Below are 19,803 nucleotides of genomic sequence, written 5' to 3' on the forward strand. Positions count from 1 at the left end.
CCCCCCCCCCCCCCAGAGTGAGAGTTGGGGGCAGGGGAAACCCTGAAGAAAGATTTTCTGCATTAGAAAGGAGGCCTGAGAGAGAAAGCCGTTTTAGGCAGGCAGGAAGCCATGGGCAGCAGGGGAAGTGGCTGAGCATGTTTTGCTAGCTGGGAGGATCTGGTGGAGCTGAAGGAACAGATCAAGGTTAGTAGAAACCAAACCACAAGTCATCCGCCTTCCTAAACACTGATAAGCATCCAAAGACTTCCCAGAGAGGGGCGAGTTAGGCTGGGGCATGCATCTCAGAAGCCTGCTGCTCCCCATTACTGCCCTACATGATTCATTTACACTTCCTTTAAAGAGAAAGCGCAAACGATAAGAGTGATGCTGCAGCCATGATGGCCCAGAAATTATGCAAAAGGCAAGGATTTCTTGGGGTGGTATCTTTTATTGAAACAACTATGTAATCGGCATGAAGTTAGACAAGCTTTCGGATGCAAGACATTCTTCTTCAGATCACCGGAGGGAGGTCATCCGAGGAAGAATGTCTTGCATTCAAAAGTGTGTCTAACTTCATTCCAACTACATTGTTGGTCCAATAAAAGATACTACCCTAAGAAATCCCTGTCTCTCTTTAAAGGAAAGAATTGTTGACCTTGTTGGACAAGCCTGAAAGCATTACATCAGGAAATCCTTGTGGAGAGATGGTACGTGCGATTCATTGATTGGGGATGGGCTGCATCGTCACAGTAGGGGCAACTATTAGAACTAACTAACTAATTAGAACCAACTATTAGGACCATCACTACTCCAAGCTCCCCATATACTTCGTAGCCATGTATCAGGATACGTGCCTGGGAAGTATTGGGGGGAGGGCTTAGAGTAGTGATGAGCCAGATTTACCTTATTTCTCATTTTTGGGCTGGATAACAGACCTATAAGAAACAGGCAAAATTATGGTTCATTGGGACTTAGGAGATCAAGCTGATGTAGGTACCATGCCAACTGGGTACTAAATGCATGATCAGGGAATGCACCTACATAGCTACCTGTGTGTTAGTTAATACATTTTGGAAGACTCTGGACCTGTATACCTGTGCATCTATCCCCTCTGTCAGCAACCTGATCTCCTGGCTGATGGCAAATAAAGCTCATCTGGTTTATTGCGTTTGTCCACCTGAACCGTGTTGAAGTAGGAGCTGGGAGGCCCTTGGGAATTATAACATCAGAAACTCTTTGCAGTGCCTTTCTGTATTGGGAAGGTGTTTGCTCACATCTATCATACCTTCCTGGCAGGGGAAGCACAGTGACCATGTAGGCGGGTGACCCAGGGGAAGGTATGGGTCGTTTTGTTCAACCAAAAGTTTGCTCAAGGACCCTTGTCATTTGCCCCAGCATGCGTGCCTGGGGCAGGTGCTTTTATTTTCCCATTTTGGACTTCTGGTGTCTGAGAACACCGGAAGATCCAGATGGCGGTGAGCTACGCGGAAGCAGCCAGGAGGGCTGCGGCTTCTGGAGAAGTTGAAGCAAGGCGAGCAGCAACAAGACTGAGCAGGAGAGCATAATCTGTCCGATTCTGAATAACAGGCAGCCCAACACACCCCACGAGCCTCCCCAGTGACATGCCCAGAGAGGAATTTTCCAGGAAAGTGCTGCAAGACCTATTACAGGTAAATAAGGCTAATTTATTTTACATGATTTGCCTAGGCTCCACCTTGGAGTGGAAGATTGGCTTCAGAAACCCCACCTCCAGGGCAGATCTCTAGCACCACCTCTGGAAGCAGGAGGAGGATCCCGGGCTGGCTAATCTTTTTTTTTTTTTTTTTGTGTGGGGGGGGGGGGGGGGAGTGCCCTGGGGAAGGCATGGAAGCAAAAGACTATAAAGCTGCAGTTTTTCACTGCAGAAATAGAGGAGGAGATTTGATCCTGGCTGAGCAGGCATTGTGAATAGGTGGGGTCTGTTGAGGAGGAAAAAGATGGAGAAAGAATCTGAATGGGAGCGTGGATAGCAAGGGTCTAGCAGCTCTGACTCTCGGACACCACAAGGGCCTGATTTACTATCGGGAGCAACCCAAGTTATGCCGCAGATGCGGGGAGGAGGGCAACATGAGGAAAGATTGTAAAGTGGAGATCTGTGCAATGTGCCAGGAGAAAGGACATAAAATGGGAGCCTGCGGGAAGGCATGGCACTACAACCTCTGCGGGGAGGAGAGCCACCGACTTAGAAAATGTTCCAGGGCAAAAGCCAATGCAAGCTTTCAAGAAGAGGAAGAGGATGACGCTCCCTCAATGCTCTCTGACATGACATATCAGGGTGATATCGAAGAAGCTAGCTCCGGGGAAGCAGAGCAAGAGAGAAAGGAGAAGGAAGAAGGGGAAGAGGGCTTATCAGAGACAGAGACCCCACGCTATCTCTCGAAGTGGGGGAAACCATCAGGCAGCTGAAGGAGCTAGCTAAAAAGGTGGGCTCCCGGCCAACCCCAGCAGAGGAGCAAAGCGCAGAGGAGGGGGAGACAGAAGAAGGAGCAATGGAGGCGACTAAAGAGACCCCCAAGGCAGGGATCCAGCCCCCGAGGGACAGGTGGACAAGGAAGAGAAAGGTGAAAACTCCAAGCCTCAGACCCACCCCCGAGTCTGAGCAGGAAATCTGAATATAAGTGACTGGGAAATAATCTCAGTCAGAGGAAAACACAAAAGAAAGCCAGACAGGGAAAAACCCACCACTCTCCTGAAAAGTAGCACAACAGGGCTTGGAAAAGCAGTCACCAAAGATATGAAAACAAGAGGCACAGGTTAGAGGTTCTGGTTGCAAAGGAGGAAGCAAAAGCAGGAAGCCTCCCCCCACCTCCCCGCTCCCTCCCTTTGAACAGCCAGCAAAATGAAGAGGCTCCACATCATATCAGTTAATGTTGGAAGCCTTGCTGGGCAAAGGCAGTGGGACCAGATCTGCCAGCCCTTGGAACAAACAGAGACAGACATAATGTGCCTGCAGGAACGTGGCTTGCCTAGTCAGACAGCCCGCTACTTGTGCTCCTAACACATGGAGCAGCTGTGTGGTCAGGGGGCAGATGACAACAGGGCTACTGGTGTCCTAATCCTACTGAAGAGAGACACCATGTGCCCTCTGCAGCACAGCAAAATAGTTGCAGGCAGACTGATGCAAGTCACCATGGAAGCAAATAGGATAACTTTCAACGTGTTGTGCATGTACGTGCCAGCCCACCACACGGCAAGGCGCGAGTTTTTAGAAAACACGGCCAAAACAATGCTGAGCAGCTGGCGGTAATAATAGCAGGGGACTTCAACTGCATCATCAGCGAGAGTGACAGAGTCAGCAGTGCCCAGAGGTTCGGCATGGACAGATCCTCTAGGCAACTGAACAAATGGTCCAGGAGCAGAGCCTAGTAGATGCTGGTAAAGAAGCCCGAGGCCCTGGGGGAAACTTCACACGGGTGGAGCCCACAGGGAAAAACAAGACCTGGATATACTTTGTCTGACTCCTCAAGGAGCGGAGGGCAAAGGAAGCCCACTCCACACCCGGCTGTTTCTCGGACCACTGCCTCCTCACAGTCCAGGCTGAGCTGGGAGGACAGCTGGAAAGGGGCAGAGGGGTGTGAAAGCTAAACACCAGTCTGCTGGAAGACGAGAAGACCCAGCATAGGTTCAGAGAGCAATATGCCAGCTGGAGGACCCTAAAGGCCCTGTGCCCAAACCAAACAGTGGTGGACCAGCGTCAAAGGCAGGACCAAAGGCTGCTTCCAGCAGACCAGCAAGTGGCAAGCTTTCTTGCACAGAAGGCAGCATGAGCGCCTGACCCATAAGATGCAGGTCTTGCATAGGCAGGCAGTGGCAGGCTGGGGTGTGAGGGAGGACATGCAGGAGGCAAAGACCCAGATTGGTGCCTGGTACCAGAAGAAGGCCAGGAAAAAGATCTTGCAGGCCAGGGCCCGGGCCCAATGGGTAGAGGAGTGGGAGGAGTGGTCTGCTTACTTCGCCAGGCTAAATATGAGCAAAGGAAGCCCATAACGTGCGTGAAACAGGGCGCAGGAGCGGTGCACCGGTCAAAGAAGGGCATGCTGAACGCGGCAGCCGTCTTCTACCGGAAGCTGTATACCACACGACTGGAGGACCCGGGGGCCAGGCCGCAGGGCCTACAGGGGCTCACCTGGGCCCTAGGAGAGGAGGAACAGCAACAACTGGAGTGAGAGTGGACACTGGAGGAGGTCGAGAAGACCCTCCGGGGATTTAAGAGCAGTAAGACTCCTGGGTCGGATGGCCTGCCCAAGAAGTTTTATGTGACCTTCTGCGACTTGGTGGATCCCAACCTGCTGAAGCTCTTTCAGGAGTGGATGCAGGAGGGGCGCCTGGGGGCTGGGATGGACAGGGGCCTCGTGACCCTCCTGTATAAGAAGGGTCCGAGGGAGGATTTGAAAAATTGGAGGCCCATCACCCTCCTGAACTTCAACTATAAACTGCTGGCCAACATCTTGGCCAAGCAATTTAAATCTGTCCTAGGTGCCATCATCCACAAGGACTAGTGTGTAGTACCAAGATGCCAGATCCAGAGAGCCCTGCTGCAACTGAGACGTGCTCCAGCTGGAATAAGACTGCGGGCAGAAGATGACGGTGTTGAACCTGGACCTGGAAAAAGCCGACGACAGTGTGTCACACCGGTTCCTCTTCGAGAACCTGCAGAGGATGGGCATCCCTGCGACTTTCAGCAGTTGGATAAGGACGCTGTACATGGATGTAAGCAGCCAAGTGCTGGCAAACAGTTTCCTGAGCGAGGAGATCGCAATAGAGTCAGGGGTCCATCAGGGCTGCCCACTCTTCCCAATCTTCTTCATCTGCACCATTGAATCCCTGGCTCAGCGCATCAGGCAGGACCCTGGGATCCACGGAGTCCAGATCCCTGGGGGAAGTAAGAAACAAGCCAAAGTCCTGGCCTACATGGATGATTTGAACATCCTGTGCGGGAATAAGTGTGCAGTAGAAAGAGTCCTGTGGCACGCATGGATTTACGAAGCGGCAGTGGGGGCCAATCTCAATGTGAGCAAAAGCACCTGCCTGGCCGTGGGTGAACTCGGGGACCTGGAGTCCCTAGGGGTCTCGGGCCCCCACGAGGGGGTCAAGATCCTTGGGGTGGAATTTGACCTGGAGCTGTGTGGAAGGACAGCCTGGGAGAAGGAGGCCAAAGTAAAGCAGAGGTTGAGTATCTGACCCCCAGGACCTGAAATTTAGCAGTGGCGTTGTTAAATGCTGCTGTTCATCCCACTTCCAAATCTGTCCGCTGTGGGCAGCCCCCACGGGTCAGATGATGTGGCTTCATGCTCCAGATCCACCCTGCAGGGCTTCCCACAGGCTCAGAAATTTGGCAATGGGATTAGTGGTAGCAGCATTACTTGCTGAGGCTCTGGGAGCCCAGGCAATTAATGCTACCACCCTCATCCTGCCACCAAATTTCCAGTCCCATGAGGGGCCAGATGACGTGGCTCTGCAGGCCAGATGTGGCCCACAGCCTGCACCTCTGATACCCCTGAGCTAGTGTCTGCAGCACTTGTTTAGGAATTGAGACACCCAGATTCTAGGGCAATGATTCTCAACCAGGGTGTCACAAGATAAACTCAGAGATTTCAAATAAAAATATATTGTTAAAAACACCCTGACCTTTTGTGGTCTTTCCAAGTTCTTTGCAACAGAAGAATTGCTCTATTATTTTCTGTATCATTTTTCTGTAGTCAAAAAGCAAGCAAAAACTAAAGAACTGGCATTTTTTTGAGAGGGACCTTGAGTCTGAAAAGCTTGAAAGCCACTGTGCTAGGCTCTCCTCAATCAGAGAGGTTGAACCCACAGCTCCCACTTTCTAGCAAAGGGTCTTCCATAAATCACTAGGCTGCAGGGCCCAAGGTATCCCCCAGCCTTCCTGTTGAACCTAGTTCTCTGGGCATCAAGAGGGAACAATATGTGGGAGCAGAAGGAGAGCAAGAAAGAGGAAGCTTAATTTGGTTGCCCAGTGAAAACTCACCCTTTCTATAGACTGGTTTTGTTCTCTTTTCCAGAGACCTACTCCAGTCTTTCTGTAGTTCTGATAGCAGAGTTTCTGGAGAAAAGGGAGAGAGAGATGATGTTTCCATGCTGCCATATTCATGACAAGTTTTAACTACCTGGCACAAGCAATTGCAGGAAACAAAAGTTAATTACAGAAAACAGAGTGAAAGCTGTAGAGATGTAATATTTGGCAAGGCAATGTCTTTAGAAGCACAGGAAAGATTTCTAGGTAGGGCAAAGCATAATTAGAATCAAAAGCAATCTCTGAATTTCAGTCACCAAAAGGAAGGGAACCTTTAAACAATTTGATACCTTAATTTGTCATGCTATTAAATGCTATTAAATAAACAGCAATGGCATTTCAAAACCCCTGTGCAAAGTGTGTCTGCTTATACTTATTGCTTGGCCCTGAAGAAAAGTATTGCTCAGAATGCCTATGTGACTGGGGTCTGTTTAAGCTACTGTGGTATGGTAGGTATGGTTAGTCTCAGCACTGGCCCTGGTGACATGATGCATTTGGGGTGTAGGGCCTATTTCCTTGATAGGACAACAGATCTAAAGCCTACGTACCAGACTGGTGAAGGGAGGAAACAACAGTCTAACGAGACCCAAAGCAGGTTAGAGCTCATCGGGCCATGGTGATTAGACCCAGTGTAGTAGAAGGGGACTGTGACCTCTCTATCCCCCATTACTTAGAAAAACATGAGTAAGAAAACAGATCACACTCATGCAATTATTGATTCTGAATAATACTTTCCTTAGCCTTGGAAAATCCCCCCATTCCTGTCCCTGATTGAGGAATTACAACTTAGCATTTACTCTGACTTCAATTGTACATGAGCATCTAATCACAAGTAACTGGACAATTCCCATCGACTCTCACAGTCACACGTGCTCATCTCTTTTTCCTAAGCCAGAAGCCCTTTTGGTACCTGTGACTTTCCCCAGGATCTCCTTTACGGCAGTATTTTTCTGGCACCAAAAGTCAAGTTTGTTCTTTAGGTCAGAAGAAGTCACCTCTGGCTGCTGGCATTTCCCTTCTCCACATCTAGGCACAAAAAAAAGGTTGTTCTAATTATGTGCATTTACAGAATTATTTCACTACTACACTCCTGAGAGGAAACCAATGTCATCTGATTTCTCATTTGTGCTGCATTAAACTTCTTTAAAATGTGGATCAAACAGACATCCTTACCCTTTGTTGCACCACATGAAAAGAAAATCAGTGGTAAAACAAAAGGTAGTAACAGACTCCGCTGTTTTATTGTGGCAGACATCTATTACCTCGCAGTGTTTTCCCCACTCAGACAACCCCGGGAGACTGGCTGGGTGAGGAAAATGCTATTTCCCCCACTGCCCCAGACACACGCCATGGGGTTAAGGCAGTAGGGAAAAGTGTCGCCACTCAGCCAGCTGTGTGCGCCTGGGACAGTGGGGAAAGCAGGGAGATCACATTGTTCCTTATCTTGCACCAAAGGTGGAACAAGGAACAACGTATGTTTTTTCACAGGGAAGCAAATCAATGGTGTGTGACACTGCAGCACCACTGAATCACTCCATTAAGTGAGGTCTATTTTTAATCTGTGTTTTACAGACAAAGAGCAATGATAGTTTGGCAATGTCAACTGAAGCTTCCCTTATAGCGTTTCATTAAGGAATTTCAATTGTGATCCACTGAGGGTTAAGAAGGGTGTTCAGACCCCCAGCGATAAATCACTGTTTGGCCTCCATGCTTTGCTGGCAGGTAGGGTCCCTCGGGTTCTTGCATTGTAAACTCCTGCCCCTGTGGACCTGGAGTGAGAACTGGTCTCACAGCAGCTCGTTCCTCACAATTCTGCAAAGGACCTCCAGGTCTCAGAAGTTTAAACGTACAAGAAAGACTTAAAGCGTCAGGAAATCCTGCTCGTGCAAAAAGACATGCAGCTGCAGCGCGTGAAAGGGGAAAAATTGTGATGTGTACACGAGCCCAGAGACTTCTGTCCACAACTGACCGCAGCCCTACCAAACCAATACTTTAGAGGTGAAAGGCCATTGCACCATTCCCAGAATCCTGGAGCTGCAGCCAACTTTTGGAAGGACGTGAAAATAACTTGAAGCTTGTAGGAAACACAGAAACCCTCTGTGCATGAAAAAGGGAGATTTCTACCTGAGACGTCACCTTTCCCAACTTTTCAGTTGTTCTCAGGAGGGATTTTTAAAACAAGGAGTCCCAACCTATTCCCAGAAAAGCTAAGGGAAAAGAGGGAGTGAGAAGGAACCACATACCTGCTCAAGGTGCTTCTGATGTCCTAGAGGGGAAGACAGAAAAAGAAGCTCAGTCCCACATGCCAGACTTTAGTTTCTCTCATCTTCTGTCGCGTTCTGAGCACTTTGCTAGAGCTACGTACATTTTCAGAGGTTTCATGTTAATCTCCAAAAAAATATTCAATTTTGGGGCACCTGAAACCATTCACAAGGTTGTCCTCAATTCACTGAAGTTTCAGCCAAAATGAAAAATATTTAAGGGGTGGGAGATGGGACACTGAAGAGGGTGTTTCAGCATTTACCAAATGAAACTTTGAATTTTTTTGGTTGGATTCACAAGGTGGATTCATATGGTGACAAACAAAGAACCCAGCCAGAGGAAGAGGGGAGGTATGTCCCCCACCTAAAGCCACATCTCCTTCCTAGATTGCCCAAACCACTGGACTATTGGCTATTACCTTTGTTCGACTTAGCATTGAAATATTTCAATGCTCTGGAGCAAGAACTGCTTCATTGTAGATATGGAGAAAGGCCCACTCCAGAATATCCTCTAGCCTTATGGAAAGTGTAGTTTCAAAACCCTTCTCTGCACCAGGTAGTGAAGGCTTTTGAACTAGTCTACCCTCCTGAACAGCATGTGCCAGAGAATCGCATGCATTTCCCTTGCATTGAGCCCAATGACTTATTTGAATATAGCATCTTCTAGAAAAGAATCCAGTCTCAGTCTTCAAGAGATAGGGAATTCCTACTTCCCCTAGGAGCCTGTTATCCTTTTTGCCGCCCCTGCTGAAACAGTTTTGGTGGTACTTACTCCCTCTAGTGAAACACAGTTAAAGTCACACTATAGGCAGGGCATATTTCCCATTTCTCTTCTGGAAGCTAAAATTAGCCACTCTCCAGTCTGGAAAGCTGAGGTATACAGGGGCAAGCAAACTGCACACAAAGTTATGGCATAACCAACACTATTTTGGACACAACGCATTTGTGTGTGCACTTATCTGCATGTGTAAGTGTATGGGGTTTGGGCTGTAGGCACAAAAATTATAAGGAAGCCAACTAAGCCCTATTTCAAACTGACACAAAAAGAGAACTTTTCTTTTAATCTCCTTGTGGCTAAGATAGTTGAAGAGGATTCAGTTCCTGCCTCTACCACAGAGTCCCCATGTGACTGTGGGCAACAACTGCATTTTTCTTTCCCTCCATCACCAATTTCCTTGGTTGGATTTTCAGGGCAGGTGCTGTATCATATGTTCAAAGTTGCACCTATTTAATTAATCCTGGGTGTTTTTTAGACTATGTCTTTACAGTGGGACATATCCATTGGTGTGGATGAACCTCAGCTGGCAGGAAGAGATTTTCTGCAGTCAGCGCTAAGCTAGGTCCCCTCCCCAAACCACAGGAACCATGTTTTGTCAGCCAGGGCTGCTTCTGCACCAGAGGTTTTGGTTGCAGAGTTGCATTGGTTGTGGGTTGTGAGTGCTAGCTCTTCACTGTTTGCTGACATAGCTGTGCTGGCAACTTATGTGCAAAGGCTCTCAGTTAAGCCAGGGAGATATTAATTTAGTTGCAATGTATTCCTTATGAAATGAGGTACAGTTAGCATAAGATAACCAGAGCAATAGCATTTCTGCTGTGCTCTTGTGCAGAGTTATCAAAGCCAAGTTAAAACTTAAACTAGTACAATAGGGAATAGACCAGAGCCATATAATACATATATAATATTACACACACAAACATGAATATATACATTAAATCTGTCTATGTCCTTAGACCAACACAGTTGCAACAACCCTTAAACACAGACACACGCATGCAGTACAAATAACCATGGAGCCCTGAAGTCACATGTGTCTGCTAGTTGTTACTCAAACATATACTCTTTGATGTAGGCACCAATAATGTTATTGCTATTTTTCAGGGTGCTAGCTGAGCTCGGAGCTGTAGGGTTGCACCTTAGAGGCTGTACATGGAGAATTCTTTCCAGATGTCAAAATGTGGGGAAAGGGAACGTGACCCTGGTAACATACCATCGAGCGTCTAAAGTAGGGGATGGGTCTTTTGTGGACGCCTCGAGTGACAGTTCAGGAAGGGCTCTGGGATCTCTCCCCCACAGTCTTACCTGCAGAAGATCACTTGCTGTCTGCTGGCATTTCCCCTCCATCTCCCTGATCAATTCACCAAGCCGGGAAAACTCCTCTGAGATTTTAGTGATATTTTCCTTCTGCTTCTTCACAACCTCCTTGTCCAGCTCTTCCATCCGGGCCAATAGGAGTCGCTCTTGCTCATCCAGCAACTGGCACAGTTGCTGAAATTCAGAGGCAATCTTTTGCCTTTCACCATTTCTCTTTTCCTTCCGTGAGCAAACACAAAGAACGAAAGAGTGAGTCTGCAGCCTGAAGAGACCCACAGCGTATTCTATAAAACCCTGATGGCACAAGGGGGGAATATTCCTCACCGTTTCTAACGTTCAACATCGTTCCTTGGAAATCTCCTTTATGGATGACAGAGAATTTTTCCTAGATGTCCCTGGAGGCTGCCCACTGCCCCTCATGGCAGAAACATCATGGGGGCAAGGTCTGAGACCCACAACACCATCCCTACCAGGAAACTGCGGGTGCATCTACACATGCATTAACACGCTTTAGTTGATGCACATTAAATCTAGTACCTTTGGGCACTTATACACATACTTTTTTGTCCTGTGACATGCCGGAGATCCACCACTTTGGAAAAGACTTGATTAATCAAGTCTGCTCCGCATACGAGTTAATATACAACTGCATGCAGCGCAGCATGGTGCACAAGTGGCATGCAGAAAATGGTGGTGATGTGCTTTTGAACTAAAGCACCTCTAATGTGTTTTAGTTCAAAAGTGCACCACCACCACTTTATCAGCACTGACATGCATTTTGCCACTTATAAAACTGTACGTGTCACAGCGCCAGGTGATTTTCAAAGTGTCTGGGGCTGCTGTGCTTGCATATGTAAAACTGCCCTCCATTATGAGGTACTAGGAGAATGTGCATTAGCATGTCTTAATGTACATTAACTAAAAAGCATGCTTTTTACAAGTGACGTTTAATGCACCTTAATTTATTTTAATGCACATTAAGTAAAAAGCACGGTTTTTAAGTGAAGTTTTAATGCACATTAAAATATATGTTATCACACATTAAAATGCATATATAGACACACCCACATTCACTCCCTGCAGGTCCCACTCCTTCTGGCTACAACCATTTTCTCTCTTTCAGCTGCACAGAGGGCCAGCTTCAAGTGTAAGTGTGGAGGGCATGCGTGCCAGTACCTAGCTCAACCTACAGGCTTCAGCACTTTGCTAAGAAGCAGGAGATGAAGGTTCAAACCTCATCTGGGTGAGAGGGGACTTGCACCTTGGTCTCCCATCCCCTGCATAAATGCTATAACCATCAGGTGATTGAGTTAATACCGGAAAGCTAGGCACCTCCGGTATCAAGCAGTTGCTAATTGTGACTAATATTTCTAGGAATTCCCACACCTGCCTGAAGGAAATAGGATCATAACATGGTACAAAGAGAAGAGCAGGTCCCTATGAGCCGAAGGACCTAGGGACTTGTGCAGGGAGCAGGAAGTAGGATCTAAAATTGGCATAAGTGGCCCCAAATGTCACTTGTCTGGCTCAAGTGAGCTGCATAAGTGCTACTTGCCACCAAAAAGGAGCTGGGTTTGGGACAGTGTCATGTCTCCACCAGAACTCAATGGTGGGACCCCAAATGAACATTAGTTATCCCCATTGCAAGAAACGCATACTTTTTTAGTTGCAAAGACACTTTTATTCACTACCATATGCTCCAAATCAACATAAATTATCTTGGGAGGAAGCAAAAGCCAGTGGTCAATAACTGTGGATGTATTAAGGAGTTTGTTTTAGATAGATAGGCCTTATCCCTAAGAGATCTTCATACAGACAGGGACAGAGGGAACAGCTATGCTGGCTGCCTCCCTGCATACAGGTAGACTTCTGGCAGCAGCAAGTACCTCAAAAGTACCTTTGCAATGTAGCAAGGCAAAGGAATTTGGGATGGCAGCCCTGCCCTGTTGTTTTCACAATGCAGGGCAGGCCATGCTCCCCACATCTGCTCTCCTTCACAGTTGTTGAGCACAGATCTGTTCATTTGTGTGCAGCTGTCACAAAGATATTTACTCTAAGCTTAAGCTGAAAATTTGCCTCTCACAGCTTAGCCCAGTGCTGTCCAAATGGCAGCCTTTGAGGGCAGTTAACATGGAGCCTGCAGGCCCTGGGGGCTGCCTCTCCAGCTGCCATGCAGTGAAGGAGAGCAGGGGAATTGCAAAGTGCTTGAAAAGCTTGTGTAGCAGGGGGCTGTGTGCTGACACTGCAGCCAATGTGGCTGGGGGACCATGTGTTGCTGTTGCAGCCTGCCTATAATGGGAGGGTAACCAAACCCCCACAGCATGTGGTTTGTGAGGTGTATGGCCTCTATCTGCATCAAGGCTGGGCAACCCTGGCTTAGCCTATTCATGCCTGTCATCTCAGAAACAGTTGTGAACCACAAAAAAATTAACACCTGCAGAGAACCCAAGTATGCACATATAGGAAATACTTACAGAGTCATACATACACAGAGTCCCAGAGAGCCAGCCATAGGCATGGAGAGGACAGGAATAAAGAAAACTGATTGCCCTGATCTCTACCATGAGATGCCCCACTGATCCCCACTCATTCCTAGTTTATACTGGTCAGTGGCAGAAGATACTTACCAGGTACTCCTGGATTTCTCTCTCTTCAGCCAGTTTCAATCCCAGGAGCTTTTCTTTTTCTTTCTTCCTCTTCTGCAATAAGTTCTGGATTTGACCCTAAATGAAGAAAAATGCTTTATGTTGTTTTTTTTTTTTCTCCTGGCAGGCAAGGAGCTGGGTGGGTGGACCTCTTCCCATGAGGAAGAATCCCAGCGTGGATACAACATAGAATCATAGACAAAGAGGGTTGGAAGGGACCTCAGGAGGTCACCTGCTCAAAGCAGTACCATCCCCAACTAGATCATCCCAGCCAAAGCTTTGTCCACCTAGGTCTTAAAAACCTCCAAGGATGGAGATTCCACAACTAGCGTAGCCATCATAGAGGACAGTCCAGTTGCCCTCTATTGATACAAAACCGGACGCCTTTATGTCTTCTATTTTTCTCTTGAAGAGAAAAATATAGGACACAAAGGCATCAGGTTTTGTATCAAGAGGACAGAGTAGCAGAAAGCTGGAATATCCTCTATGATGGCCACCCTATCCACAACCTCTCTAGGTAACCTGTTCCAGTGAGAAGGTTTTCCCTAATATCTAAGCTAATCTTCCCTTGCTACAACTTGAGACCATTGCTCCTTGAGTCTAGTCATGGATTAAATATTTGCTGGCACACTTCTACCAGCAGGAGGCAGCCATGTACCTGTGCGGAGCCCTTTGACAAAAGTAATTCAGCAGTAATTCATATGAACTCTTTCACTAAGCAGTCATATTGACAGCGGTAAGTCTGCTCAATGCACCATCACAAAGGACTGTGCACAAGCACTGCCCGGCCTCTGCGTAGTCCAGATGATTTGGTCCTAAGAAGGGCATTAATGCCTTATTGGAATTGAAGGGAATAACATAGACAAAATGGGGTTAATTTTGCATGGTATAAAGGGTGTACACACGAGGAAATCCCTAGTATATGGGGGAAATTGCTGGTGACATGGGGCCAACAAAAAGTCCGCCATCCCCATCACAGCATCCTGCACTATACTCGTTCTCAGCTGCTATAATTACAGGCAGAATCTGGGTGCAATCTAGAAGAGTCCCTGGAGTTGGGGACCATGTAGGCCCCTGGGGGAGCAGAGACCAAAAGTGTTGAGCCCCAGCTCAAGTCTGGGATCGTGCCCGGTATGCAAAGGCCAATAAAGATACCAGGGGTGAAAGTATAAAGAAGATTTATTGCTAGCAATACAAGGTGCAAGCGGAATAATTTCACGTAACAAGCATACAGATTCTTAATTCTAAGCATCTTTTATACAGGAGTATTGGACCTTCATAAGCATTCTTGTTTGCTAATTGGTTATAAGGGAGTGACGCAAGGAGTTCTTTACTGAGTATGTCTCTATACCTGTGTTTTAGCTATGTATCTCATTTACATACATGTATGTTTCATTAGCATACTTTCTCCCCACCTAGGGGTGTGATTTTTGGTATTTAAATTAGCTCTTTGCCCTAGTCCTCTGATTCTGCTTTTGTTTTCAAGCCTCCTTTATCTAAGACTGTCTCCTCCTTATCATTGCAGATGGGCATTAGTTACATAACAGAGACTTTTGCTTGGGCTTTGTATAGTGGTTTCTAGGTCAAACCTGACAAAAGGAGGTGGAAAGATATTGTATGACCAATTCTACCCTCCTTCTCAGTGTTCAGCTCTGCTAAGATGGAGAGGATCTGTCTCTGTTTGGTTTAATATACAAAAATGGACAGACCCTGAAGGCCATATTTCAGATGGAGGGAACTGTGGGGACCTCCTGCTCCAAGTCTGCTGTTGACCTACCCCAAGTTTATATTCATCTTTATAGACTGCAGTGTCTTCAGGGTAGGGACCTACATGCATGATAACACAACACAGGCTTGCTTGCTCTAATTACTCATGCTAGGAAATCATGAGGAATTCACTTGACCCCATCAGCATGAGTGTGATGCCAACATCCCTGTAATGCAGGCAAGCCAGTAGGGGCAAAGCAGGGCCCTCAGCTACTGGAGCAAGCATGGGAGCCAAGTGTATGGTATTGCAAGAGTCTGGGTCCACTATGCTCTGCTCTTCCTTCCACACATTAAGCCCTCTTCTGGGGGCTACAGGGACTGCAGGGCAGTGGGATTTGCAGCCGACACCAAAGGCAGGTATTTGATTTATTAATTATTTTGCACATACTTGTTTTCAGGAACTAGACCCCTAAGTATTAGCTAGGGGGCTTGTTTTCCTCTCATCTTAGTCCAGCCACGCTCCTTGCATCAGGAATGCAAATGCCTTGCGTGGCAATTCCTGGGCTGTCAGGGATGCAGCACGAACAGCTTTAGGGTTGTTAGTTTTAGCCACGTTAGTCTAAGGACATAAGACGACATGGTTCTTGGGGTAGATACTATATCTTTTCTTAGACCAACTAAATGATTGGAAAAATTGTTCTTTGCAAGCTTTCCAGGACAAACACCCTTCTTCTGGTGTCTGCTGGAGTTTTACGTGCTCTCCTGGGTAGAATAGAAGCCAAATGCAAACACTTTTTCCAATGTTTTGGTTGGTCTAATAAAAAAATATTACATTTACCCCAAGAACCTTGTCTATGTGAACAGCTTGTTTTTGGTTGCAGCACTAACCCTCTTCACTTCAGCACCGTTGGTGGAAAGGGTATCTTCCAACTAGTTCCCCAACAGCAAAGGCTATACCAGGGAAAGGACTTTGGGCTTGCATAACTGCCTACACTGGCAGAGCTATGTCATTTGGGGCTATGATATTTTTCCATACTCCTTCCTAACCACTGTAGCTAAGTTGGAAAGAGAGTTAAGTGTAGACCCAGGCTCAGAGATGTTCCAGTTCCCCTGGGAAGAAAGGGCATACTACACTAAGGGAAAAGAAATTAAATCTTTCAGGAGCAGGGATATTTCCTACTTTGTATTTCTGGGCAGCCTCCTCCATGAGAAGCACAGTGTGAGACCTGTGCTCTGGGGATCTCTCACAAACCACGCACACAGCTTTGCCATCCTCTTCACAGAATAGATCCAGGCTTTTCTGGTGTCTCAAACACAGCTTCCCTTTTCCTTCTTTCATACTCAGTTGTTTGATTTTTTCTAGGATATTTGCCAGGTCCCAGTTTGGCCGGAGATGGCTTTTCCAAAAGCAGGTCCGACAGCTAGGACACAACAAGGGCGTAGAGTCGCCCTCTGCCATTTGCTCACAGTACTGAGTGATACAGGCACGGCAGAAGTTGTGCCCACACTCTATGCTCACTGGGTCTGTGAAATACTCCAAGCAGATAGGGCATTTGGTTTCCTCTTGAATGTCCCATTCGGGAATTGCTGATGCCATGGCTGCTGAGATCTCTGGAATGACAGACCTGACGAGGAAAGAGACAAGGTATGGCTGGGTTGGGCTAGGAGAAGAAAGAAACAAAAATGAAGACTGGAAACAAAACCTAGAATGGCAAGAGAAAGGAAGGGTGCCCCTCACTGGAGGGCAGTAGCATGTCGAAAAGATGTGGTTGTGTTTGTCATTTGGCTCCTTCTTGTTTTACAATAAAAATCCCATAAGCTCTCTCTGTTCCACTGCAAATTGCCTCCCTGATCATTAACGTTCAGGCTGCCACAGTCCTCAGCTTGAGCATCTGGTAGAAGCCCTTGGGATCCAAGAAAGCAGTAGCTTGAGGGCACCAGAGGCTCTAGGGCCTCCGTAGACCTTGCAGAGTAGCAGGCAGACCCTGGGGACCTCAAGATTTCAGGGAGCTTTCTTTGTTCATTCTCCGGGCCCCGCATGCTCTGTGCAAGTTGGAATAAACTTCTGCAGTTGCGCCCTGAAGCCTGGGGCAGTGAGATTTCTACAGGATAATTTGATGAAGTAATATAATGGAGGATTTTGTTGGATCAATAGAAGGGTGGAAACGTTTAATATCAAGGCCATTTAAATCTTGATTGCAGTCATTTCTATGTTTTAAACCATTGCTTTAAATCAGATCGAGGCTTGGTAAATAGTCTGTGGAATTCTGCACCGTTACAAATTTAGATTAAACTGTGAGATGAACAAGATTATTAATGCTCTGTGTATGCATTTTCTTGCAGGGGGTAGGGGTATAAAGCTTATTTACATTTCAGAAAACTACTGTAGGCACAGAACAAAATCATGGCATTAAACCCCTATCCTACAAATATGCAAACAGGAGAACTTTTTACGCAAGGAGAGTTATACTACTCTTGCCAAAGTAATCATTTGTGTGTGTGTTGGCAAAGGAGAAAGATGAAATGTTATGAAAAACATTTCTATTTGAGCATACAGTCTATGCTTTTGAAATAAAATCATGTACATCTAAGTACAACTTAGACATCTAACAAATGTATTGTGAATTATTTCATGCTACTGGACTGATATTTTTAAACATAGGATCTTTTATTTCCTAAATCTGGTTTAGGAACCCATTGGGATGGGGTTTTCGAAACACCCGAGTGATTCAATTCTAGAATATGAATCCTATTGAATTGAAGCATTGGAGAACAGCCTGGTGAAAGCATGTCAGCTCTCCCCACTTGTGGAAGTTCAATCAATGGGAAGCTTCTGTTGGTTGCAAATAAAGCAGTGTCTGTTTGCTGATCAGTTTTGTGTTTGAGTTTGTGTAAGCATTTTGATGAAGCCCTGGTCGTCTCTCTATGGCAATTAAAATGTTGACTGGGAAGCTTCTTAGGAAAAAAACCCAAACACCACCTCCATATAAAGTATGAAATTCTAATAGAATTTAGGAAACTAAAAAGAAAAGGATTAAAAATAATGTATCAGGTGTCACAACCCAGTAATTTTTGTGCCTCGGCACTATGGAATTTCCTGGCCACATGAGAGCTCCTTTGCACGGCAGAGTGTTCTGCTGCAATTAAGAGCCTGCGTGCAGGAGAGTTCCCGCCAATTTGAAGTCTCCTTTGCAGGATGCATTTCTTCTTTGCAGCACAGAAATGCACGGTGCAAAGAGTTCCCGCTATTCGAATGTAAATTTGTGCCCCGCTATTGGCCAGTGCTAAATTATTCACACGTGGCGGCTAGTAATTGGCTCGCTGGCCGTTTAAAATTCCGCGCAACTTCCACCCAAGTCGAAGAGCTTTGAGCACGCTGCAGAGTGCCTCTGAAGTTATCTGACTTGCGGCTGCCAATCGATAGACTGATCACCTATCGATCTTTCTTCCCGTCACCCAGGGCAACCCCGACGTACCCCTTTCCCCGCCAGCTTTGAATTGCGGACGGATTAACTGGCTTGGGCCCCGCCAGCTGGAACAACTCGTGTGGTTGTTCCGACGACCGGACCACCTGCGTCGTGATTGCAAGCGGCGTGAGTAAAGTTTTTTACAACTAATAAGTTGTGTCTGCCTCTCCATTCACCAGCCCGCCCTAACATACAACCAATTTCTAACGCAACTCAAGTCAGCTCTGGCTGTCTGAGACATCAGTATTTAAAAATCTAGAGCAGGTAGAAAATAAAGGAATAACAGGAAAAAAATTCTCATTTAAATCTGAATCTGAAAATTGCCTTTTCTTTTCCTTTTTATTATCAGTCAGTAAATATTCTTAAAATTAGGTCCTCTGTCCACAGGCAAGTCCCCTGACTGTGATGCCCCTGAGCTAGTTTATACTCAGCCCTGTTCAGTGCAACCTGCCCCAGTGATCTCCAGTTTCTTAGGAGGCTGCAGGTTTGTTTTCAGTGTATGGCATAGGGTAGTTATAGGACTGGGGGAGGCTCTGAAGGGAGGTAGATTTCTTCCCCTAGGAGGAATGTACCTTTCCCCCTCCTCAGTAGGGACAAAGCCAGAGGTGATTTTACATTGTAAAATCTTACAATGTTCTCCCTGTAATTGATCCAATTCCTTTATTATATAATCAACCATAGACTATAATAATGGAAGGAAATAAAATAATCCATTAAATTATGTATAACAAGAACCAGTAACACATGGTAGGGATTACTGTATACGGTATATCATTTCTTATAATATATGCATTTCTTATATAATGTATTCTCGCACTGCATTGACTATAGCAGTCCATGAAAACACAGGGCTCTAAATATGGTCAGTCTGACCTAAAATACTAGATAAGGAGACAGATTCAGAGATGCTAGTACCTCCCAGGAAAATAGGTGACAATTTTCGAATTTGGAGATAAAAACACACAACACTAGAGCGTGAATTCCTACCTGGTAGCTCTGGGGTAGTGTCCTCGCTGGTAGCTGCAGTGGTTTGACTACCAAGTGGTCACACATCACAAGGCTGTAGGTTTGGTCACGCTCCCTCTGTTTTCCATACTCTTCCCCCTCCAGCTGGTCTGGTTCCTCTATGGTCAGCTGTTTGATCCTGTTCCAGGATGTTCCCCTGTTGCTGTTTCTGAGCCTGTGAGATTTATGCTTACAGGCCAGGTCAGGTCAGAGCCGGATTGTGCTCATCAAAAAGTCCCAGATCTCCTTTGTGTTACTTATCTTTTCTTCCTGCGTGTAAAATACAGCTATTAGTTCTATAATGTTTCCCAGTTACCTATTTGGCCAAAAGTTTCTATGCTCAGCAGTTTTGCTGCCCTCAGGACAGATGTTTTGCATCAGTCCTTCCCCGAACTGGGTGATGCTGCCTTGACAGAAGCTTTGCACATAATCAATAATACCATATTTACCCAAATCCAGGACAACATCAAATTTAAGACGACCTCTCAATAATTAGATTCTATCCATGGAGAATTATAACAAATTTATAGTTGTCCATGTATAGAATGTTCTATATATAAAACATCCAATTTTT

At 46.3% G+C, this 19,803-nt stretch overlaps 1 protein-coding gene across 1 annotated transcript in view; it reads right to left on the minus strand.

Moving 5' to 3' along the window:
- LOC102385892 (zinc finger protein RFP-like) overlaps positions 1–19,278 on the minus strand; it is a 20,379-nt gene extending 1,101 nt beyond the window's left edge. Inside the window, exons 1-7 of the mRNA XM_006038321.3 lie at positions 19,212–19,278; positions 15,938–16,382; positions 13,033–13,128; positions 10,394–10,624; positions 8,296–8,318; positions 6,963–7,078; positions 6,008–6,082 (exon numbers count right to left, since the gene is read on the minus strand). Coding sequence (XP_006038383.1) covers positions 6,008–6,082; positions 6,963–7,078; positions 8,296–8,318; positions 10,394–10,624; positions 13,033–13,128; positions 15,938–16,354 — 958 coding nt within the window. The 5' untranslated portion in view covers positions 16,355–16,382; positions 19,212–19,278. The remainder of the gene's footprint in view (positions 1–6,007; positions 6,083–6,962; positions 7,079–8,295; positions 8,319–10,393; positions 10,625–13,032; positions 13,129–15,937; positions 16,383–19,211) is intronic.
- Between the last annotated feature and the right edge of the window lie 525 nt (positions 19,279–19,803).

This window comes from Alligator sinensis, unplaced genomic scaffold (genome assembly GCF_000455745.1).
Source record: "Alligator sinensis unplaced genomic scaffold, ASM45574v1 scaffold1220_1, whole genome shotgun sequence".
NCBI lineage: Eukaryota > Metazoa > Chordata > Crocodylia > Alligatoridae > Alligator > Alligator sinensis.